The 26,387-nt window shown below is 41.8% G+C and overlaps 1 protein-coding gene across 3 annotated transcripts in view; it reads right to left on the bottom strand.

Annotated features, from left to right (window-relative positions):
- The window catches only part of LOC134355521 (mitogen-activated protein kinase 13-like), a 74,279-nt gene that overhangs the window by 24,235 nt on the left and 23,657 nt on the right, over positions 1-26,387 (bottom strand). For all 3 annotated transcript variants that reach the window (XM_063065518.1, XM_063065517.1, XM_063065519.1), the window contains 4 exons: positions 25,611-25,669; positions 16,773-16,878; positions 7,158-7,187; positions 2,634-2,681 (listed from right to left, as the gene is read on the bottom strand). In XM_063065518.1, the coding sequence (XP_062921588.1) occupies positions 2,634-2,681; positions 7,158-7,187; positions 16,773-16,878; positions 25,611-25,669 (243 nt within the window). The remainder of the gene's footprint in view (positions 1-2,633; positions 2,682-7,157; positions 7,188-16,772; positions 16,879-25,610; positions 25,670-26,387) is intronic.

Consider the following 26,387-nt stretch of genomic DNA (forward strand, 5'->3'; position numbering starts at 1 on the left):
GCTTGCAGTCAAGCCCACAAGGCAAAAGGCAATTTTGGATTGGATGTTGTGAACCAAATTTGATGAGGAAACTTAAGGTAATGAAACCCTGATAGGCAGTGATCATAGTATAATATAATTCACCCTGCAGTTTGAGAGTGAGAAGCTAAAATCAGATATACTGGTATTACAATTGAATAAAGGGAACTACAGAGACATGAGCAAGGAGCTGGGAATATTTGATAAGAAGGGAACAATAGCAGAAATGATGGCAGAAAAGCAGTAGCTGGAGTTTCTGGGAAAAATTTGGAATATGCAGGACAGACACATCCAAAAGAAGCAGTGGTATTCTAAAGGAAAGATGAGGCAACTGTGGCTGACAAAAGAAGTCAAAGACAGCATAAAGGCAAAAAAGAAGGCATATATAGCAAAAAGAACAGAGGATTGGGAAGCTTTTGAAAACCAACAAAAGACAATTTAAAAAACAATAAGGAGAGAAAAGATGAAATATGAGGGTCAGCTAGCCAATAATATAAAAGAGGATGCCATTTTTTTCAGATGTGTACATTTTAGGAGTGGACATCCAACCACTGGAAAATGACACTGAATAGGTAATGATAGGAAACAAATAAATAGCAGACAAACTGAAAAAGTATTTTGTATCTGTCTTCACTGTGGAAGACACCAACAGTATGCCAGAAATTCAAGAGAGTCAGGGGGCAGAAGTGAGTGTAGTTGCTATTACTAAGGAGAAGATGCTCAGGAAGCTGTAAGGTCTGAAGGTGGATTGTCACCTGGATTAGATGGACTTCACCCAGAGTTCAGAAATATATTGCTGAAGAGACTGTAGGGATATTAGTTGACATCCTTCAAGAATTACTAGATTCTGGAATATTTAGAGAACTGGAAAATCACAAATGTTACTCCACATTTTAAGAAGGGAGAGATGCAAAAGTCAGGAAATTATTGGCAGGTTGACTTGACTTTATAGTTGGCATGATGTTTGAATCCATTATTAAGGATCATGAGGTTTTGGGGTACTTGGAGGCACACAATAAAGTAGGTTGAAATCAGCAATGTTTCCTTTAGGAGAGATATTGCCTGACAAATCTGTTGAAATTCCTTGAGGAAATAACAGTCAGGACAGAGAAATGAGAGTCAGTGAATGTTGTTTGCTTGGATTTTCAGAAGACCTTTAACAAGGTGCCAGACAGCAGGCAGCTAAACAAGAGTCAATGGCATTTCAGAAAACACAGTATATTAGTGTAGACAGAAGAATGGCTGACTGACAAAAAGTAAAGAATGGGACAAAGGGGACCTTTACTGGTTGGCTGCTAGTAACTAGCAGTGTTCTACTGTGGGGTCAATGCTTTGTTCACCTCTTTTCATGTTATACAGTATGTCAATGAACTGGATGACAAAATTGATGGCTTTATAGCCAATTTTGTGGATGATACAAAGATAGGTGGAGGGGCAGGCACTTTTGAGGCAGCAGGGAGTTTGCAGAAGGACTTGGTTAGATTAGGAAAATGGACAAAGAAGTGGCAGGTGGAATACAGTGAAGGGAATAGTAAAAGGAATAAAGGTGTAGACTATATTCTGAATAGGAAGCAAATTCAGAAATTGGAAGTGGAAAGAGGCTTGGGAGTCCTAGTTGGATTGCTGAAGGTTAAATTATGGGTTGAGTCAGTAGTAAGGAAGTCAAAAGCAATGTCAGCACTCATTTCAAGAGGGCTGGAATATAAAAGTAAGGTTGTAATGCTGCCAACTCACACAAATGCTGGAGGAACTCAGCAAGCCAGGCAGCATCTATAGAAAAAAAGTACAGATGACATTTTGGGCAGTCTCAGCCTGAATCGTTAACTGTTCTTTTTTCCATAAATGCTGTCTGGCCTGCTAAGTTCCTCCAGCATTTGTGTGAATTGCTTGGATTTCCAGCATCTGCAGATTTTCTCTTAGTTGTAATGCTGAGACTTTATAAGGCATTAGTCACACCGCGGTTGGAGTATTGCGAGCATTTTTGGGTCCCATATCCAAGAAAGAATATGCCGGCATTGCAAGGATCCAGAGGAGGTTCACAAGAATAATTCCGGATCAAAGGGTTCATGTATGAGGAGTGTTTGATAGCTCAGTGCCCGTAGTCAATGGAATTTAGAGGAATGAAGGGGAAATCTCATTGAAATTAATTAGTAAGGGCAACAAATCTCATGGGAAGAAGGCAAAAGCGTAGGGTTGAGAGGGAAAATAAATTAGCCGTGATGGAATGATGAAGCAGACTCGATGGGTTGAATGTGCTAATTCTGCCATTTTGTTTTAGGGTCTTCTTCCTTTTAAATGTTGTTAATGTGCCTGCTTCAACTACTATTTTTGACAATTTACAGTATTTAAAATACTGTTTGCATTTGATATTGCAAGAGATCATATAATGTGATGGATCAAAGAGTAAGTTTTTCCTGCCTGTTTGGAAGACAACATGAAGTTGGACTGAGTGATCTTTATAGCTTGTTTTATGTTATAATTGGTATCTAATTATCCTGTCTAATTCTTCACTATAACTGTATACTACTATTTTTACAATTAAAGGCACTTGAATTTCAATTCACACCTCAACACCACTTCCCTAGCTTCAGAATTGGAAATAAAGAATACATTACCTTCAATTCACAATTTTTATTTATGGCCAAATTACCAGGTTTTAAATCCTAAGAACACAAAAATGAGCATTAATTTTATACGTCAAACAAAGTAACCAGTACTTGCAGTATATCATTACAATATTTGCTTTGCATTGAGTTTTACATTTAACAGTGATGTAATTTTAATCCATTGTGAATTACTGTATATTGAAATGTTAAATGTAAAGCTTAGTACAATAAGGACCTTTTTCAGTGTGCCCATTGCAAATTATTCTATGTGAAGTTTATATTGCCCTTGGGATGCAATTAACATTAAAAGATCAATATAATAACTAGCGAGTAATTCTAGGAATGTAAGAAAATCAGAAGGGTGATTGTACTGAAGTGAACCCTCTTGAATATGAATCAGTGATGAAAACTTAATTACAAAGGAACATTCAAACCTGATGTACTATTTCAGAAGGGAATATCAAAAGCCAAAGACGATGTCACATAAAAGCATTCCAATTACTTTGGATTATTGCATTACTACAGGTTCATATCAGCGCAGTCCAAGTAAAGGTCATTCAAAGTGCAATTCATTAAATTAATTTTGAAAGGTATTATTGAGTTTTTCTTTTAGACTACATTTAATAAAATCATACTTTAAAAGTATTTTTCCATTTCTCATAAACAGTCGTTTCAATGTGTAATGAGCAAAATGAGTACATTCTAATTCCCTCTTTTCAGACAAAACACTGAAACAGTAAAGTTGCAGCAATAAATTGAATGCGTATTGTAATTTGTGTGGTCCAGTTGTTTTTTACAAGCAAATAATCTTATCGGTGTAGTATAACAAACACGTCCAAACTGGACTAAATTCTAACAATCAGTAGCACAACAAATCTCCGATTCTGCTTTTCTGCTTCAGAAGCCACATGGTTGTTGCTACTGGAAACAGTCCTCACTGTTCATATCATCAGCAACGGAATGCAGAGTTCATTTTGTTTTTCCTGTAAAGGGCAGTATCAGTGTTTCTCCTACATTCTGTCATGGTCAGCGAAATTTTAAATTGGGTATGCGTAATTTATTTAGATCGAAATTGGCAGACAAACGCTTTCTTCATTTCTGGATTTCTCTCAGAATTACTCATCGACTTTTCTCCCGGAATTTCACTACATTATTTTCCCTTTACGGCAATCAGCGCTGTAGAACCACATCCAATTGCACCCAAACTGTATTTCTTGGGTGCTGGTCGGGTGTATATTCTGGGTCACTCCAGGTCTGTACATTTTTGCAATTGTTAAACCTTTCTACAAACGTCTCCCAGAATAGTTTCTGGCTGCGTCAGACTCAGTCAGTCCATGGGCAATAACATGGTTCAGATTGTTTTTATGACAATGGGCAGTTCGGGCAGGTATGATAAAGATTATGTCCATGGGTCAAGTTTGAAACGGTGGAATGGATTTGAATTTTACACCCGGGCAAAACTACCCTGAATAGCCTTTATCTATTTATATGTAGTTATAGACCGGAGTGTATTCCCACAGAGGCTTCTGTTAAAATTAGTCATTTGTTTCCAGTCCTTTAAAGTTGTACCACTTTGCATCTTTCTCCAATTTTAAGACATTCAAGTCTAACATTACCTTACCATGTTACATATATTCCAAGTTATATAAATGTTGAACATGGTGACAGGTGAACTTGGAATTAAAACTTTGTAAGAGCCACAGTCCATGTGAAAATCAAGTCATTTCATTTATTGAGATGGAAGTAATATACTAACCATAGCAATAATCTGATTCCAGCAACCTAGTGGGCACATAGGATTATGGGTTGGATTGTGGCCATGTATCCAGTGGTTCAAGGGCAGTGCCATTGTTCAAATATTCCCTCACTCCACTCCACATCACTAGACTCAACAAAACAGTAGAACCCAATCTCAACCTGAATTCTACATTACATTGGGAAATCTCTTGGCTATCTTAACGTTATTTATCCATTCTCTTTTGAAGTTGAGATTCTTGGCCTGGAAAAAGGCAGAGTGTCCTTTCCAAAAAAATAGTTTATGGATTTTATATGTTATTTTTGTAATATTTATGTTAATTTACAGTCTGTTTCAATATTTTGTTTACATCCCTGAATAAAAAACCTGCCAAACTAAATCTCACTCACAGCTAGAAAGTCATATAGTTATATGGTACAGGCCTTTGAGCCCAATTCATCCATGCCAACTATGATGCCTTTCTGTGTTAGTCCCATTTTCCAGTGTTTGACCCAGATCCCTCTCGGCCTTTCTATCCATGTACCTATCTATACAAATTCTTGTCTGTTTAAATAGCCCAGAGTTATGTGAAATTCTTATATCCAGTGCCTTAGGCTAGAAAGATAACTAGAAGATACTGAAGCCAGATACAATCTTTCTCTGAAAAACATAGGTTAGGCAGTGTAAGTAACTAATATGACTGGTATAAAAATATCCTAATGATTTGTTATGTTCTGTGCTGATGCTTAAAAAAAAAACAGAAAAATGCACAAGAGACAGCTATTCAATCCTCTAGGCTTGCTCCCCTATTCAGTAGGTATTGCCTGATCTTTTACCTCAAGGGCTACCTTTTTGCACCAAACCCTTGATATCCACTGATTTCCTTAATATCTAAAAATCTATCCATTTCAGTCTTGGATATACTCAGTGACAGAGGCTTTTCATCTCTCTTGGGAAGGGAGTTCTAAAGATTTGCTACTTTCTGGGTGGAGAAATTTCATTTCACCTCCGATCTGAGTGGATGATCCTATTTTTTTGAGACCATGATTCCTGATTCTAGTCACCCATGAGCTCTGCATCTACCATGTTAACACTCAAAGATGTTAAATATCTCAGATAAATCACCTTTTGTTCTTCTGGAGAATACAAGCAGGTCCAATCAGATTCAGATTCTTTTTTTTTTAATCACATGTACACTGAAACATACAGTGAAATGCTTCATTTTTGTTAACAACCAGCACCTGTGGATGTACTGGGGGCAGCCTGCAGGTGTTGCCACACATTCAGGCACCAACATAACATGCCCACAATGTTTCCATTCATCTCCTATGACAAACCCACATCCCACAAATCAATCCAATGAAGCTTCACTGAATTCAAGGAGAGGGAACTGCGCTGTACACATTGTTCCAAATATTACTGCAGCAGGTTCACAATAGCACATCTTTACTCTTACACACAAGCAAAAGAGGCAATCAAACTATCTCCCTAGTGTGGTGGCTGCATGTTAACACAATCCCTATATAAGGCTTTGAATGTCCCTCTGAACACCAGTAACTCTCAATCTCTTACTATTTAAAAAAAAATATACAGCTACTCTATCTTGCTACTTTTTACAGATAGCAGGTTTCATCTGGGAAGAACTGGTGTATTGGGAATTGGCAAGAATAACACAAGTCTTTAATACTGTAGAAGTACTTTTGAGGTACTACTGAATGACTAGTATAGGACACAATGTCTGTCACAGCAATGAGTTATGGATGCTCTCTGGAGATTTGGATTGTGTCATTTTGCAAGGATGATGAGAGAAGATTGCCAGTGAGGAGTCGTGAGCTATTTCCTAAGGTGCAGTTTATGTCAGAGAGAATTGCATACCATGACATAATAGAGTCTATGATTTTCCTCTCAATGAACTATATCATTGAAAATCTGGCAAGATTCATTACAGGTCTACTATCTCTCTGTCTAATTTTCACATTTGAGTTGTACTGAAGTTATACCTTATGCAGTGTGGAATGGAAAGAAAATCTCTCTGGTATTTCTTGGCCTGCTTGGTGGTCAAACTGTGATACTTCAGCATATTCAGCACTAAACCCATTTCAGCTCTGTCAACAACTCTATTAAGAAATAAACTTAATCAAATGCCTAATATCAAAAATGTTTTGTTTTCCAAGATGAAGATGAACTTTAAATTATTTTGAAAGGAACATCAACGCAGGACATCTTTGGTCATGTCTGAATAGCATAATTTGTAAAGAACCTTCATTTACATCAGGGTCACTAGTGGTTGCAAGTCCAGAGTGAAGGAGGTACTTTTCTGTGCAGCCAACTTTAGCAAAGCCACATCGACGAACAGCAAAAGAGATAATTACTCATGCTGCTGTTGTGTATGTCTGTAATGGCACATTAATCTATTGGTTCCCTTTGACAGCACCACTCAATGTGTCTTCCCTGGCATGGAAACATTTCCAGGTCAACATATTTTAAGATATTCTCAATTTCCTGACTTCAGAAAAATGACTTGAATTCAGGCTGAAACAAAATCGCAATTCTTTATGCAAGTCTCCACGCTCAGAAAACTACTTCCATAGTCAAGATACAATGAATGGTTCAATAAAAACTATTAATATTTTTCTATTAATGTGGGATTTGAATGTTTGCATTAGGCAATCAATACAACACTGAAGTGGAAGTGTACTGTACAAATCAGAAGGGATTGTGGATTCTACATTTTCTGTTCCAGAAACGCTTCTCCTAACAGCATTTGAAATTATTATTGGACTGTTAAAAAGACTCACCCTGTGAATTATTCCAGTTGAATGAATATACTGAAACAAAATGAATAGTATGTATTATTACAAGTATTTTTATAACAGACATTTAATTATATTTTCATTTATTTATAATGGGTTCTTTAGGTGAGAAATGATCATCGTAAAATAAGACCACAGAACCAAAGTATTAAAACAGGCATGATGAAAGCATACTTTGAAACAATCAGAGTACGGTGCTTTGATACATCAATATACTCTTTGCACAGCAGCAGGAGACAATTTTGTAATTCCATTCAGATACATTGTGAACTCCCCGCTTGTTCAATCTTTTGGAAGATAGAAGAAAGTGAAGAGTAACTACACCTCCACTGCAGTTACATTGTTTTTGCTCTTCTCTAGGGTTGCAGTGACAAGAATCTTTAAGCTTTTTTATATTCTCCTTTTGTCAGGAATAGATATCATAGAAACATCTGATTTGGAGGGTGGATGGCATGGGCATCATTCAATTCCTCAACAAGAATGGAAATTCAATATTTAACAGACTACTTGGAGAGGACTGTAATCCATAAGCCTCACTGTAGACATCATAATATAAATTTCTTCCCATAGCTCTTCCTGGATCAAAACCAACTTTTATGAAAATGTGACATTTTTCTTAATTCATATACTCAAAAACAACATAAGATGTTGCAGAGCATGTTCAAAAAAGTCCAAAGTTTTTTTCCGAGATGCTTAGTTCCTTCCTGTTTCTGTAAAGCCTATTAAACAATTCATAACAAGGGAAAAATGAGAATTTTTTAATATATCAATAAGCAGAATGGTTCGCTGTTTAACTAACTTTTATTGTTATTAACAGCTTGATTCCCACTAGAAATCAACATATCAAGATCACAAATAGAATGTACTTTGTCATGTTTGGGGGTTCAAAGACTGTCATTGCCTGGCAAATTAATTATCCAGGCTTTGCATTTGTAAGATGACATAACTACTCACATTCCCAGTCACTTTCACGTAATACACTGCAGAAATCCTGAAGTCTCTGTCAGTAATTTAGTTCTTCTCCAAAAACTGTTTTGCACCATTTCTTAATACAATCAGTTGTATTGATTAGAACACAAGATGCTTAAAAATCCCTCTCTCTGCAAAATACCCTGAAAATGTTTCACTTTGTGGTAGTGCTGAGAGTTTTTAAATGGTGAAACAAGCCTACATAGCAAATTTCACAGCCCTTGAAAAATTATTTAAGTGCATTGATAATTCAAAAAATAAGGGATTTTAAAATCGTTTTCCTGTTTTTTTAAAAAAAGTTTATTCTTGGAATGTTGCCCTGACCTTATTATATATTACAGTAAAAGTTTAACATTAACTAAAAACTGGGCATTTTCTGTAAGATTTTTTCATGTACTTCCCCATCAGTTTGATGACATCACCACTACCAATGACAGCATTGGCTGCAAAATTCAGACTGATCTTTCAGTGTGCAGTTGTGCAGTTTTATTGGGACAATTCCTACTCATAAACAGAACTGCTGCAAATCTACAGGACAGAAATATTATAACAGATACTTCTCAGACACTATGTTTCCTGGTGTCTTAATAAACTGAAACGCTAGAGAAATGTTTAATTTAGTTATTCTGACAAAAGGAGAATTCAGTTAACACAATATTCAGTCCAATGTTGAAATCTGGCATTTCCAGACTATTATATGTTACTTCTATTAATATCCAAAAACATATTTATTTCACATTTGTAACCTGCTATACAGTAGTATAATACATTTTCCCGTAAATCCAGTGAGTTTACAAGTACACTGGGTTACAGGTATGATTGCAATGCAGAGACCTTAGACCCCCACTTCCAACTATCCTGCTGGTTAATGTACAGTGCCTGGAAAATAAAATTTAAGATCTCAGAGCAAGATTGCAGTGCCAGATGGACATCAGGAATTGCTATATACTTTGCTTCACAGAAATATGGCTCACCCCCACCATTTCAGTTACAGCGCTGCAGCCCGCGGGTTTCACCATACACTGTAAAGACAGAACTGCTGGGACTTTTAAAAGGTAGATGAGGTGGAGAATGCTTTATCGTTAACACATCATGCTGCACAGACGTAGTGATTCTGTCCCAATCCTGCTCATCTGACCTTGAGCATCTAATGATCCATTTGATCTGCTGAGAGCGTTTTCCATCCTGGTAGTGGTGTACATTCCACCTCTGGCCAACGTCAGGCAAGCACTGGAGGAGCTGAGCACCACGATCAGCAGTCACGAAACAGCACACCCGGATGCCTTCAAGATCATTGTGGGGGATTACAACCAGGCCAGTTTGAATAACTTTCTGAACAACTACCACCAACATATCACCTGCGGAACCAGAGGAGCCAACACACGAACACTGTTTTACCACTAACGAGAATGCTTACAATGCCATCCCATGTGCACATGTTAGAAAGTCCAATCACCTGGTTGTTCTTCAATTCCTGGTGTTAAAGCAGAGACTAAAGAACACAGCAGCAGTGGTGAGGCCAAGAGGGTACAGTCAAGGGAGGCAGACAAGCCCTTAACAAGCAACACACATCAAAGTTGCTGGTGAACGCAGCAGGCCAGGCAGCATCTGTAGGAAGAGGTGCAGTTGACGTTTCAGGCCGAGACCCTTCGTCAGGACTAACTGAAGGAAGAGTGAGTAAGGGATTTGAAAGTTGGAGGGGGAGGGGGAGATCCAAAATGATAGGAGAAGACAGGAGGGGGAGGGATAGAGCCGAGAGCTGGACAGGTGATAGCCCTTAACAAGACTGCTTTGAGTCAGTGGACAGGATAATATTCTGGGATTCATCTTCAAACCTGAATGAATGCACCACAGTTGTCACCAACATTATCAGGGTTTGTATGGATGAGTGTGTGCCTTCAGGAACATACCGGACATACCAAAACCCATGCACAAATTAGGAAATTTGCAGTCTGCTGAGGACTACATCTGTGGCAATCAAGACTGGTGATCCATAACTATACAAGTAGTCCAGGTACAACATACATAAGGTTATTTTAAGAGTGAAAAAACATTCCCTATTGAAATCAGAGACGGAATTGGATGCACGTCATCTTTGGCAGTGTTTGCAAGCCATTACTTCCTACAAGGCAAAACTATCATAAGTGATGCTTCACTCCCAGAAGAGCTCAACTACTGTTACGCGTGCTTAGAGAGGGAGAGTAAAACCACACCTGTGCAAATCACTGCAGCATCTAGTGAACATGTCATCTCTATCTCGGTGGCTGACATCAGGTCATTTTGCAAGGTGTCAATGGTGTACCCGGTGGGGCTCTGAAAACCTGTGCCAACTTACCGATGGGAGTGTTCAAGGACATCTTCAATCTCTCACTGCTACAGTCAGAGCTTCCCACCTGCTTCAAAATGGTGACAATCATACCAGTGCCCAGGAAAAGCAGGGTGAGCTGCTTTAATGACTATCACCCAGTTGCACTCACATCTACTGTGATGAAGTGCTTTGAGGGGTTGATCGTGGTCAGAATTAACTCCTGTCTAATCATGGACCTGGACACACTGCAATCTGCTTACCACCACAATATGTCTACAGCAGATGCAGCCTCACTGGCTCTGCACTCTGCCTTGGATCAGCTGGACAATAGTAACACTTACGTCAGGCTGTTGGTTTTGATAACAGCTCAGCATTCAACACAATCATACCCTCGGTTCTAATCAATAAGCTTCAAAACCTGGGCTTCTGCACCTCCCTCGGCAACTGGATCCTTGACTTCCTCGTATGGAGACCACAGTCTGCGTGGATTGGAAGTAACGCCTCCTCCTTGCTGTCAATCAACACTGGCGCATCTGAAGGATGTGGGCTTAGCCTACTGCTCTAGTCTGTACACCCTTGACTGTGTGGATAGGCAGAGCTCAAATGCCATCTATAATTTGCCTACAACACAACTATTGTTGGCAGAATTTCAGATGGTGATGAGGGGGTGTACAGGAGTGAAACAGGTCAACTGGTTGAGTCTTGTCGTAACAACAGACTTGCACCCAACGTCAGTAAGACCAAGGGACTGATTGTGGACTTCAGGAAGAGGAAGTCAAGGGAACACAAACCAGTCCTCATTGAGGGATCAGAAGTAGAAAGGGTGAGCAGTTTCAAGTTCCCGAGTGTCAACATCTCTAAGGATCCATCCTGGGCCCAATATATTAATGCAAAGACATAACAGTGGCTATATGTAATTAAGAATTTGAGGAGACTTGGTTTGTCACCAAAGACTCTCAAATTTCCACAGATGTGTCATGGAGAACATTCTAACTGGTTACATCACTGTCTGGCACAGAGGGGCCACTGCACAGGATCAGAAAAAGCTGAAGAAGCTTGTAAACTTAGCCTGTTCCCATCACAGGCACTAGCCTCCTCAGCATCGACACCTTCAAAAGGCGGTGCCTCATAAAGGCAGTAGCCTTCATTAAAGACCCCCCTTGCCGATGACATGCCCTCTCCTCATTGCTATCATCAAGGCGATGGTACAGGAGCCTGAAGACACACACTCAACATCTCAGAAACAGCTTCTTCCCCTCTGCCATCAGATTTCTGAATGGACAATGAACCCATGACCACCACCTCACTTTTTCTTTGCTCTTTTTGCACTACTTATTTAATTTAATTTCTATATATTTTTATTACAATGTGTAGTTTTTAGTCCCGGGGAAGATAGCTTGGAGGAGGCCTTTGAAAGGAAGCTCTCCAAGTACACTGGACTGGTCAGCAACTGTCAGCAGGCTGGATGGAGAGCAAGGAGTCTCCCAGTGGAGGTTGGTTGTAGGGGATTCATAGCCCGTTCTTTAGTTAAAGCCTTCAGCATTTTGGGCATCAAGGGAGAGAGGAAGAGGAGAGCCATCCGCAGTACTACTGATGTGGCAGAGAGGGCCTCAAGATGGCTGTGGCTCAAAAGGGGGGAGCCATGGAGTCATAAGTAGCTAGTCATCTGGACACAAGCTGGGGTCTGATCAGCCCCGGCTGGGTCACCTGGAGGAGGTTGTATGATGTTGAAAGACCCGAAACACCCAGTGATTCCAGGAACATCACTGAAGATGTGTTCAGAAGCATCAATAGATGTATGTACACAGCTTACACCCTGAGTTAATCAGTGACAACCAGGAAAGACTGGGTGCCAAACAGGAAAAGAGTGGTGATGACTGGAGAGACAGTGACAGCCCGGAGAGACGGCAACCAGGGCAGAACGGGCTGGCAACCCAATCTGCGTCCTCTGAGAGGAGGACCCCCACAAAAGCTACAAAGAATCTAAGGAAAAGATACCCCCGGGGTGCCCGAGAGGGGGGGGAGGATGAGCACCCCAGTCGGATGGACACAACGACATCAGACCCAGGTGATGAACAAACGACGATGAGGAAGCAGTGTGCATGTGGCAAAATCTGCAAGAACAATCGCAGCTTGAAGATCCACCAAGCGAGGATGAAGTGTTTGGCGGGAGCAGGAGCAGCACAACGCGCAGGTGTCCAACCTGGTGAGATGAAGGAGGGGCCAGGCCCAGAGTCACCCCATAGTGCCCGGAACCTCCAAGTGTTGCAAACTAATCCCTCGAACATGAAGTGTAACAGGAGGCCGATCAAATGGCCTGCAGCTAACATGACTTCACTGTGGAAGCAGTTTGATGACGATGTTAACCAAATTTTGGAGGCAACGGTGAAGGGAGGGGTTGATAGGAAGCTGCAAGCCATGACAACAATTATTGTTAGTATCGCAGCTGAACGGCTCGGAGAAGAGGAGAAGGAAGACTCCAAAACATCTTACTCGAAGAACCAAAGAGCACTGAGGATCCACAACATCAGGCAGGAGATGAAAGCGCTGAAGTCCCAATACAAGGAGGCAGGAGAAGAGGAGCGCATTGGCTTGGCCCAGCTGATGTGCATACTACGAAAGAAGATCAGGGTCCTCGGCCGGGCAGAGTGGCATCGGAGGCGGCGTCGTAAAAGGGCCCGAAAACGTGCTGCCTTTATCGCCAACCCCTTCAAGTTCACCAGGGAGTTGCTGGGGGAGAAGCGCAGTGGGAAACTGGCCTGTTCACAGGAAGACATAGACCAACATCTGAAGAAGATATATAATGATCCTGAAAGAGAACAGGAGTTGGGAGAGTGCGACATCCTAATAGACCTACCTGAACCGGATGTGCAGTTCGACATGTCAGAGCTGCAACTAAAGGAAGTCAGAGAGGTCGTCCGCAAAGCAAGGGCAAGCTCGGCTCCAGGACCAAGCAACACCTCGTACAAAGTGTACAAGAACTGCCCCAAACCCCTGCTGCGTCTGTGGAAGATCCTGAGAATCTTCTGGAGAAGGGGTAAGATCCCAGAGCAGTGGAGAGTGGCTGAAGGGGTGTGGATCCCGAAGGAGGAAAATGCCACCCAGACAGATCAGTTCCGCATCATCTCCCTGCTGTGTGTCGAGGCGAAGATCTTCTTCAGTGCAGTTTCCAACTGGTTGTGCACCTACCTAGCAAAGAACACCTATATTGATACATCAGTCCAGAAGGGTGGCATTTCAGGGATGCCGGGCTGTCTGGAGCACATCGGTGTGGTGACACAGCTCACCAGGGAGGCCAGAGAGAACAAGGGCAACCTGTCAGTGTTGTGGCTCGACCTGGCAAATGCATATGGCTCCATTCCACACAAGCCGGTGCAGCTCACACTGACCAAATGTCACGTCCCCAGCAGAATCAGAGACCTTATCGCTGATTATTACAGCAACTTCAGGATGAGGGTCTCTTCAGGAGCAATGACTTCAACCTGGCACAAGGTGGAGATCAGCATCATCACAGGGTGCACTATCTCAGTGACACTGTTCTCCCTAGCCATGAACATGCTCACTAAGTCTGCTGAACCAGAGTGCAAAGGGCCCAGAATGAATTCCGCTCAACGGCAACCACCTATCAGGGCATTCATGGATGACCTCACAGTCACCACAAAATCAGTCCCAGGCTGCCGGAGGATTCTTCAAGGGCTCGAAAAGCTGGTGGAGTGGGCCCGGATGTGTTTCAAACCTGCCAAATCAAGATCGATGGTGCTGAGGAAAGGGAAGCTGGAGAACAAGTTCCGGTTCAGCATCGCAGGCACAGCCATCCCAACCATCACAGAAAAGCCAGTCAAGAGCTTAGGCAAAGTTTTTGACAGCTCTTTAAGGGACACAACATCCATTCTGGCAACCTGCACCGAGTTGGATGGCTGGCTGAAATCTGTGGACAAGTCTGGCCTACCTGGGAAGTTTAAAGCCTGGGTGTATCAGCATGGCATTCTTCCCACAATCCTGTGGCCCCTCCTCATCTATGCAGTTCCGATCTCGACAGTCGAAACCTTAGAGAGGAGGGTTAGCAACCACCTCAGGAGACGGCTGGGGCTGCCAAAGAGCCTGAGCAGCATCGCACTCTGTGGACACCACAACAAACTGCAACTGCCCTTCAAATCCTTGGAGGAAGAATTCAAGGTAACAAGAGCTAGAGAAGTGCTACAGTATAGGGACTCAAGTGACCCAAAGGTGGCTAGAGCAGGGATCCAAGTAAGTACTGGCAGGAAGTGGAGGGCAGAGGAAGCTGTTCAGGAGGCAGAGGCGAGGCTGCGTCACAGGAGGCTGGTGGGAGTGGTCACGGAAGGGCCGAGCTGGGCTAGGATCCTTTCCAACTCCCCAAATGGACACCAGAGGGAAGGAAAGGCGTTGTTTAGTTCAGGAGGAGGTAAGAGCAGTAGTGGAGGAGATGAGAGCCTACAAGGCGGTGGGAATGAAGCAACAGGGAGCTTGGACAAGATGGGAGAATGCGGTTGAGAGGAAAGTGACCTGGGCTGATCCTTGGAAAGCCGAACTACACCGCATCCAATTTCTCATCCAGGCAGTGTACGATGTGCTTCCAAGCCCATCAAACCTGCACACATGGGGCGAGGCAGAGTCATCTGCGTGCCCACTGTGCTCCAAGCGAGGAACCCTGGAGCACATCCTCAGCGGCTGTGCATGGGCACTTGGTGAGGGACGGTACAGGTGGAGGCATGATCAGGTCCTGAAGACCATCGCTGAAGACCATCGCTGAAGCCGTCAGCGCAGGAGTTGAGTGGGCGAAGCGGTCCTGACCCTCCAAGCAGACCATTGCCTTTGTCAGAGCTGGGGAGCAGCTTATACCTGCCAAAAGAACATCTGCAGGCATTCTGACCTCTGCAAGGGACTGGCAGCTGTTGGTGGACCTCGAAGGGCAGCTGAAGTTCCCCAACCATATCGCAGCCACCACCCTGCGACCAGACATTGTCCTAGTGTCTGAGTCTACTAAGCAAGTGGTGCTGCTGGAGCTGATAGTTCCATGGGAAGATAGCTTGGAGGAGGCCTTTGAAAGGGAGCTCTCCAAGTACGCTGGACTGGTCAGCAACTGTCAGCAGGCTGGATGGAGAGCGAGGTGTCTCCCAGTGGAGGCTGGTTGTAGGGGATTCATAGCCCGTTCTTTAGTTAGAGCCTTCAGCATTTTGGGCTTCGAGGGAGAGAGGAAGAGGAGAGCCATCCGCAGTACCACCGATGCGGCAGAGAGGGCCTCAAGATGGCTGTGGCTCAAAAGAGGGGAGCCATGGAGTCATAAGTAGCTAGCCATCTGGACACAAGCTGGGGTCTGATCAGCCTCGGCTGGGTCACCTGGAGGAGGTTGTATGATGTTGAAAGACCCGAAACACCTGATGATTCCAGGAACATCACTGAAGATGTGTCCAGAAGCATCAGTAGATGGATGTACACAGCTTATTATTATAGATTGCAATGTACAGCTGCTGCAAAACAGCAAATTTCACAACTTATGCCAATGATATTAAATCTGGTTGTGATTCACATTTAAAGACGCTGATAAATATACAAGCACTCTGGTTCCGGATGGAAATCCACCAACATTCCTTACTCCCATTGTTTCAGAATCCAGCCCAATTTCACTCTAGACACTGTGCTCTGACTACAAGACCTAATCTACACTGTGGACCTCCAGCTCACAATCCAGACTATTCAATAAATAAGGTATCGGATCATTAGGATTCCCAATTGGATATTGAATTATTGGAGTTTTGTTGTACTATTGCCACAAAAAAAATCTTGATTGTAAAAATATATTTAACGAAAAACATTTTACCATTCTTTCCTGCTGACAATTGGTGGATCCCCATCAGATTACATCTGTACAGATGGTTGTTTCATTCACCAGTTTCTCCCTCATATTGATGTTGTTCCTACTACTGAACACAGTACCTGTGCTGTAAATGAGACTTCAGATCACTGCATTTGAATGTTTAGCTTAAGTTTTGAAATGTCCCATGTGAAAGTCATTCAAATCCATTAATTGCTAGAGGAAAAAATATTAGTTGTTTACATCGTCAGAAGAAAATACTGAAACAGTGCATAGTTAAGTTCAAAGTCAGAACTTTCTTTTGTAAGTCAGAAATTCTGTGTCACTGTGATAACGTAAACTATTTAGAGGATTCAAAACATACTCTTGCTAGCATATACTTCAGGATTTGAATAAAAAGCTCACATGGAGATGAGAAATATAGCATTTTATAATTTTATCATAATATTTCTCAGTATATTTTCCAAAAACTCTACATTTTTGTACTTACGTTAAGGCCTTTTAATATCTGATATAAAAGGTACTGAATTCTGTCTTCGGTCAGCCTTCCCATGATCTGACTCAAATCTGCATCCATGAATGGCATAACAAGATAACTAAAAGTAAAGCATTTTGGGATGAGTAAACTAAACCATTACTGCACAGGTTAAATCAAAACATGCAAGTTCTGTTTAATTGTCATTCAGCCAAACACATGCACACAGAGTATTGTTCCTTTGGGTCCAAGGTGCAAAACACAGTGTAAATAGTCACACAGCATACATAGTTACAATCCAACACCTAGACACAAAATAATATTAGCACTCGTCTCCGAGTGGCATGGGCTGATGGTTGACAGGTTAATATAAAGTGTGAGGTATATGTTACCAGCACTATTAGAATAAAACAAACAGTTGTACAGATATGAAAAACAGCAGCAATTAAAGATGAAAAGTGACCAGTGCAGGATGGGAGCGTGTCTGCGAGTTGAGGTTGGGGATATGGGCAGCAGGGCATTCAGACAGGGTGTATATATATGCTGGGTAGCAGCACTGCACGAATAACTCCAACAGCCTGGGAAAAGAAGCTACCGCTACCCAGCCTGACAGTACTGGTTCTTGTGCTGCAGTACCTTCCGCCTGGTGGCACAAGGTCAAAGAGACTGTGGGAAGGATGGGAAGGTTCTTTGCAATTCCTAATATTCCAAGGGATGATTAGGGTGGATGTTGCTGTGGAGTTTTAGTGGGACAACATTTTGTCATGAACCTAAGTGCTGGAAGTCTGTAGGACAAAAAAGCACAATAATTTTAAAAAGTCTCCTTCGTTCCAGTTCTGTGGGGTTTCAGATGTCAAACACCAGCTTCTTGTGTTTGATCAGAAAGATCAGAATGGTGATCACTGGGAAAGAAATTTGGTAGATCAAACTACTTCTCAATTAAATAGTCTTCGAACCTATCAGGTTCCAAACCTGATTCACAGCTTCAAATCAGATCCTATTACACACTGTGAGATGACTCATCTCCTCGTAATTGGCTGGGAGGGCTCCTCCATTCTTAGTAACGCCTCTGATTAAGATGTGAGTCAGAGTGTCGTACGGCCCTTCGTGCCATCATGTCAATACCACCCACTGTACCCATCTACACTAATCCCATCTACCTGCATTCTGTCCATTGATTTCTCCACCTTCACAATGTTTTTAGATACTTATTAAATGCCATGAGTTATCATATGGTAGGAGTTTGATGAAATTTAGTACATCACCAAATAAACTTGCAATTTTCTATAGATATAGTGTTGAGCATTCTGACCGGTTGCATCCCAGCCTGGTATGGAGGCTGCAGAGGACTGTAGATTCAGCCAGCTCCATCAAAAGCACAGGGACAGCATCAAGAGGCAGCGTCTAAGAAAGCAGCACCCACTGTCCAGTGTGCGCCCTCTTCGCGTCACCACCGTCAAATTTCAAAGTAAATTTATAATCAAAGTACACATTTGTCACCATGAGATTCATTTTCCTGTAGGCGTGCTCAATAAATCCATAACAGAATAATAATAAAAAACAATGAATGACCATAGCAGCTTGGACATTCAACCAGTGTGCAAAAGACAACAAACTGTGCAAATACATAAAGAAATAATAAAAAATAAGCAATAAATATCAAGAACGTGAGATGAAGGGGCACTGAAGGCAAGTCCATCGGTTGAGGGAACATCTCAATGATGGGGGCGAGTGAAGGTGAGTGAAGTTACTCCCTTTGGTTCAGGAGCCTTATGGTGGAGGGGTTGTAGCTGTTCCTGAACCTGGTGGTGTGAGTCCTGACACTCCTGTGCGTTCTTCCTGATGGCAGCAGTGAGGGGAGAGCATGCCCTGGATGGTGGTAATCCCTGATGATGGATGCTGCTTTACCATGACAACACTTCACGTAGATGTGCTCAGTGGTACGGAGGGCTTTAACCAGGACAGACTGGGCCATATTCTCTTCTTTTTGTCAGGTTTTCCTTTCAAGGGCAATGGTGTTTCCATACCAGGCTGTGATGCAAATAGTTAATATACTCTCCACTGCACATCTATAGAAGTTTGTCAAAGTTTTACATATCTTGTGGAATTTTCAGAAACTCTTGAGGAAGCAGAGCACCGCTGTGCTTTCTTCATAATTGCACTTACAAGCTGGGTCCAGGACAGATCCTGTGAAATAATAAAGTTGCTGACCCTCTCCACCTCTGCTCCCCCAATGCGGACTGGCCCATGGATCTCTGGTTTCCTCCTCAAGTTAATGATCAGTTCCATGGTCTTGCTGACACTGAGTGAGAGGTTGTTGTTGCTGTACCACCCAGCCAGACTTTCAATCTCACTCCTATATACTGATTTGTCACCACCTTTGATTTGGACTGCAACAGTGTCATTAGAAAACTTGGAGGAGATACAGGAGCCTGAAGACCCATACTCAACAACTCAGGAACAGCTTATTCCCCTTTGTCATCAGATTTCTGAATAGTCCATGAATGGAGATGGAGGCAGAGACACTGGCTATCCACTCTATCTATTGCTCTTATTATCTTATACACCTCTATCATGTCTCCTCTCATTCTGGCAGTGGTGCCCTGGGGAAGAGGCACTGGCTATCCACTCTATCTATTCCTCTTATTATCTTGTACACCTCTATCATGTCTCCTCTCATTCTCCTTCTCTCCAAAGAGTAAAGCCCTAGCTCCCTTCATCTCTGATCATAATCCATACTTTCTAAACCAGGCAGCATCCTGGTAAATCTGCTCTGTAACCTTTCCAATGCTTCCACATCCTTCCTATAGTGAGGCAACCAGAACTGGACACAGTACTCCAAGTGTGGCCTAACCAGAGTTTTATATAGCTGCATCATTACATCATGACTCTTAAACTCTATCCCTCAACTTATGAAAGCTAACATCGCATAAGCTTTCTTAACTACCCTATCCACCTGTGAGGCAACTTTCAGGGATCTGTGGAAATGTACCCCCAGATCCCTCTGCTCCTCCACACTACCAAGTATCCTGCCATTTACTTTGTACTCTGCCTTGGAGTTTGTCCTTCCAAAGTGTACCACCTCACACCTCTCTGGGTTGAACTCCATCTGCCACTTCTCAGCCCACTTCTGCATCCTATCAATGTCTCTCTGCAATCTTCAACAATCCTCTACACTATCTACAACACCACCAACCCTTGTGTCATCTGCAAACTGGCCAACCCACCCTTCTACCCCCACATCCAGGTTGTTAATAAAAATCACGAAAAGTAGAGGTCCCAGAACAGATCCTTGTGGGACACCACTAGTCACAATCCTCCAATCTGAATGTACCCCCTCCACCATGACCCTCTGCCTTCTGCAGGCAAGCCAATTCTGAATCCACCTGGCCAAACTTCCCTGGATCCCATGCCTTCTAACTTTCTGAATAAGCCTACCATGTGGAACCTTGATAAGTAAGGATGTTGACAATTAGCAGACACGAGTCACTGCTACAGATAGGGAGAACACATCAAGAGGAGTGTCCTCTTTTATAAAATTTTCAGGTATTTCCTTTATAAGTGGGGCAGGTCCATCAATATTTCCTCGAGTTCCATCTTATAACTGTGTCCTCCATCTCTGCATTTGTGCTGCTGCTGCTAATGAAACACCATTCTGTGGATTGGAAACGGACACCAATGGTTGTTAATGAGGATAAACTCTCTCCCATAAAAGTACTGGTTGAAAAACTTCACACTCTAAACCATACTCAAGGCCTCTTGGTCAATCTGTGGGTATTTATTCTCTGCAGCATTAATGGAACATGATGCGAAGGCTATGGGGTGGTAATATGTGACATTACTGTAGCTATACCATAAGGTGAGACGTCACAGACAAGCTTCACTGGACAATGTGACTCATAATGTGTGAGCTCAGTGTCAGATGTCACCAGTGCGTTTCTCTTTTGGAAAGCCACCTCACACTGCGTTGTCCATTTTCATTTCTTCGTGATCAGTAGTAATGAGTTCAAGGGGTGAGCACAGTAGCCAGCTTTGTAGTAATTGACAAATCCTGAAAATGACCACAACTGTAACACATCCTTTGACCTTGGGGCAAACACCACTGCTTGAATTTTCTCAGCACACTTGTGAAATACTTGGGTGCTAATGGTGTGACCACACTAAGTGATGATTGGTTTAAAGGATTCACACTTCGTGCTCTGAACCCATAATTTTCTAATCTTTTTAACACTATCTTGAGATTCTGGAGATGTTCCCTGTTATCATTACCAGGTAACACTGAATGCCTGGGCAGCCTTGCAGCATCTGGTCTATAGCTTTCAGTACTGAATTGATGGTGACCTTAAAATCACACAGATCCATTCTTCTTGGCTATTGGACTAATGGAGTTGCCCATGGGCTCGAGTCAAACTTGGAAAGAATTCCTTCAGCCACCATGCAATCCAGCTCACTGGCTACTTTATTACAGATAGTATAAGGAACTGGACCGGCTTTGTAAAACATGGGTGTGGCATTTTCATTTAACACTATTTTGTCCTTGATATTGTCAGCCAGTGGTGTAGTGGCATCAGCATCGGACTTTGAGGCAAGTAGTCCTGGGCTCAAATCCGGCCAGCTCCTTACATGCTTTCCATCCACTCTGGATTGAACGTTGAGCTAGCAACTCGGCTTTGTTAAAAAAAGAGACAAAATGTTAAAGAAGAGGCCAAGTTATCAATAGATGCACCACGAGGTGTGGAGAGGAATAACAAACCCTTGATAAGTTTGAGTTTTCCAATGCAATCCATGAACACTGCTGTGGCATCATCCAGTACCTTTCTTACTTCACTTTCAGTTGTCTCTGTTGCAGGGAATGTAAGGTACAAATGGTGAATGGATCTCCAGTCAAGTTGTAGTTATCTCAGCCACTCAAAGCCCCATTAACATGGCCCTCCTGCTTTTACCATATGCACATTCCAAGTTCAATGGGCTTGTTGGTTTTGTAGTTCACTGTTATGAATGTCATTCCCACAGGTGTCATCTTTTCTCCACTCTCAGTTCTTAGTTGGATATCTGCAGGCTTCAGTTCAGTATTTTTCAAATGCAGTCCAAACTCATTTTGTGGAATGACTGAAACAGCTGAGCCAGTGTCCAATTTTATTTTAATTAATTTGCTGCTCACTTCTCATGCAAGCCACATTGCGTGTCTACTGTGAGTTTTCACATTCGCTCCCCAGTCCTGTGTCACTCTCGTCACTATCAGATTTTTCATCAACAGCATGCAGATTAGTGCACTTTTCGAAACTGCAACTTGACTCTTTTTTCTCTTCCCTGTGCTACTTATTTGTCTGCACAACATGTTCTTTGTACGTGTCGTACTTGGTAGTATTTTCTGCAAGTTTTGCCTTTAAACCTTTATTGATCTGTTGACTTTGAGCCCCTGCCACAACAGTAACACAACTTGTTTGGTCAGGCAGGTTTCTGTTTAGGCATTGCAATTCTGTTCACGCTCATTTTCATTCTTGACTGCAACTCAATTGTGTCACTGACTGCTGTTTCCATTGATACAGCTGTTTCAACTGCTCTTCTAAATGTGAGTGTGCTTCTGTTAGGAGCTGTTTTTGAATGTTTTCTTGTAAGATTCCACAAACTAAGTGATCTTGCAGTGCATCATTATGCCTATCACTAAACTGAATGCTTGGAAACTTTCTTCAATTCCATCACATGAAATGGACTTCCCTTCCTTCAGATATCACTTATGAATCCTAAAGTATTATGCAATCAACAATGGTTTCAGTTTTAAATATTCCTGCATTACTTTCACAATGTTAATGAAGTTCATTTCGGCTGGTTTGGTTGGAGCAGTCAAACATCTAAGCAAACTATATACTCTTCCACCAATAACACTCAGAAAAACTGGCACTCGTTTCTCATTTGCTATTTCATTTGCTTCAAAATACTGCTCAATTCGCTAAGTATACAATATCCAGTTATCTCTTGGTGCAATCAAATACATCAACATTATCTTTCAGATTTAGCCAGCTATTTCTGTTTTTCACCTGGCACTCACCCTTTACGAACCTATGAATTTCATCCATTTTCTGCCTTTTTTTAAATTTGATCACCTCTACCCCTTTCTGAAGAAGCATGTGCTGTGCTTCAATGAGTAGGAGTTATCTCGGATTCATTTAAACTTTCTTGTTCTTTGTAATTCCAAAACATAAAACTAATTAAAAGAAAAACGCGGAGCCGGGAGATGCGGGTCTACTTCATTTTTACTTTAGTGAGGCGCCAGCATATGACGTACTGGTGTAATGATGTATGTCATTTACATACAAGCTGTAATGAATTATTTAAACACAGAACACAATCATAGAAACCATAGAAAAACTACAGCACAGAAACAGGCCTTTTGGCCCTTCTTGGCTGTGCTGAACCATTTTCTGCCTAGTTCCGCTGACCTGCACACAGACCATATCCCTCCATACACCTCCCATCCATGTATCTGCCCAATTTATTCTTAAATGTTAAAAAAGAACCCACATTTACCACCTCGTCTGGCAGCTCATTCCACACTCCCACCACTCTCCATGTGAAGAAGCCCCCCCAATGTTCCCTTTAAACTTTTCCCCCTTCACCCTTAACCCATGTCCTCTGGTTTTTTTCTCTCCTTGCCTCAGTGGAAAAAGCCTGCTTGCATTCACTCTATCTATACCCATCATAATTTTATATACCTCTATCAAATCTCCCCTCATTCTTCTACGCTCCAGGGAATAAAGTCCTAACCTATTTAACCTTTCTCCATAACTGAGTTTCTCAAGTCCCGGCAACATCCTTGTAAACCTTCTCTGCACTCTTTCAACCTTATTAATATCCTTTCTGTAATTTGGTGACCAAAACTGAACACAATACTCCAGATTCGGCCTCAGCAATGCCGTATACAACCTCATCATAACATTCCAGCTCTTATACTCAATACCTTGATTAATAAAGGCCAATGTACCAAAAGCTCTCTTTATGACCCTATCTACCTGTGATGCCACTTTTAGGGAATTTTGTATCTGTATTCCCAGATCCTTCTGTTCTACTGCACTCCTCAGTGCTTTACCATTAACCCTGTATGTTCTACCTTGGTTTGTCCTTCCAACGTGCAATACCTCACACTTGTCTGTATTAAACTCGATCTGCCATTTTTCAGCCCATTTTTCCAGCTGCTCCAAATCCCTCTGCAAGCTTTGAAAACCTTCCTCACTGTCCACTACACCTCCAATCTTTATATCATCAGCAAATTTGCTGATCCAATTTACCACATTATCATCCAGATCATTGACATAGATAACAAATAACAATGGACTCAGCACTGATCCCTGTGGCACACCACTAGTTACAGGCCTCCACTCTGAGAAGCAATCCTCTACTACCACTCTTTAGCTTCTTCCATTGAGCCAATGTCTAATCCAATTTACCACCTCTCTATGTATACCTAGTGACTGAATTTTCCTAACTAACCTTCCATGCGGGACCTTGTCAAAGGCCTTACTGAAGCCTATGTAGACAACATCCACTGCTTTCCCTTCATCCACTTTCCTGGTAACCTCCTCGAAAAACTCCAATAGATGGTCAAACATGACCTACCACGCACAAAGCCATGTTGACTCTCTCTAATAAGTCCCTGTCTATCCAAATGCTTGTAGATTCTGTCTCTTAGTACTCCCTCCAATAACTTACCCACTACCGATGTCAAACTTACCGGCCTATAATGTCCCGGATTACTTCTCGATCCTTTTTTAAACAACGGAACAACATGAGCCATTCTCCAATCCTCCGGCACTTCACCCGTAGACACCGACATTTTAAATATATCTGCTAGGGCCCCTGCAATTTCAACACTAGTCTCCTTCAAGGTCCAAGGGAATACCCTGTTAGGTCCTGGGGATTTATCCACTTTAATTTGCCTCAAGATAGCAAGCACCTCCTCCTTTTCAATCTGTACAGTTTCCATGATCTCACTACTTGTTTCCCTTAATTTCATTCACTTCATGCCAGTTTCCTTAGTAAATACAGATGCAAAAAACTCATTTAAGATCTCCCCCACTTCTTTTAGTTCCACAAACAGCCGACCACTCTGATCTTCAAGAGGACCAATTTTATCCCATACAATCAAACAATACATTTACAATATTGCTCAAATATTACTGAAATAATAAATATACAACAGAACAGTTCTTGATTTTAAGGACATCAAAGGTTACAGAGAGAAGGCAGGAGAATGGGGTTGAGAGGGATATAAATAAGCCATGTTGGAATGGCGGACCAGACTTGATGGGCCAAATGGCCTAATTCTGCTCTTATGTCCTATGGAGCTCTGAGGTCAGATTTTGACTGAGTTTTACCATGTTCAGGTGGACAGTGAAGATTAAAACAGTTAGGAATAACCTGCCCTCCCGTGTTCTAAAAAAAAGTGCTTTTTGGGTCTTTGGAGAGGTGTTTTTAACTTGATTATAATTTGTAGGGAGGTTCATGGCTTTGCTTTGTTGTATATACATTCTTTTTAAACAAATACCTCGAGTGGTTCCTAGCAATGAATGTTAACTTGGTGCTCGAATTTTAACTGGTCGAGACAGCTAATGGGGAGAATATTACTCTGACAATCTAGGGAGAGTGAGTGGCAAATGTTAGCAGAATTGTGAAGAGTTAACATTTCCCTAAATTTTACACCATAAATACTACTAAATATACTCTCATATTTAATACTGGCAGTGTGACTAATACTGTTTCCATGTTCATTCATTGATCCGAGATTTAATTTAACAGCAGGCTCTTTATGATTATAACCATTATATAATGTGCATTATATATTTCCAGAATACTTACAAATCCTGAAATTCATCCAATGTAACAGCTGGTGTGAAAACATCAATGAGACCAATAACCTGGAAATGAATTATACACTATTCAGGCAAGTTCTACATCACAGCCACATTCCAGTAATAAAAAAGCAGAATAAGTTCTCTCTTATAAATGAGCTATTATTATGAATGAGTTAATTTATTGATTCTATTATTGTTCTAAAGCCAAGTCACTTTTCTTTCAACCTCTATGAAATTATAAAAGTAGAAGAAAAATATTTTGTTTTAATTGCAAGGTTATCTTGAGGAAAACTTTTCAACTTCCTCACTTGGAGTAGACCTGCCAATGACAAACTAAGATCAGGTATTGGTCACTCGGGTGCCTGAGCCAAGTCAGCCTTATGTTTATACATGTTCAGAGTGAATCCATCATTATATCCATCTTTATCCACAGCACATATTACTCCTTCAAAGAACTCATGAAAATTAGTCAAAGTTTTTTTTACCTTCACCTGATTACCTTGAAATTTTCTAAGTGCCCTGCTGTAACATCTTTAATAATAGCTTCTATCATTTTCCCCAAGAATTATATTAAGCTAACTGGCCTGCTAATTCCTGCCTTTTGCCTCCTTTCTTGAATAAGGGTGTTCGATTTGCTGTTTACCAACTTTGCAGAATTTGTCCTGAAGCAATTATCTCACAGGCCACCTCCTTTAACACCCAAAAATGAAACCCATCAGGACCTGGTGACTTGTCTGTGTGGAGCTCCAACAATTTGCTCCATACCACTCCCCTGGTGATT

This window comes from Mobula hypostoma, chromosome 13 (assembly GCF_963921235.1).
Source record: "Mobula hypostoma chromosome 13, sMobHyp1.1, whole genome shotgun sequence".
In the NCBI taxonomy this organism is placed as follows: Eukaryota; Metazoa; Chordata; class Chondrichthyes; order Myliobatiformes; family Myliobatidae; genus Mobula; species Mobula hypostoma.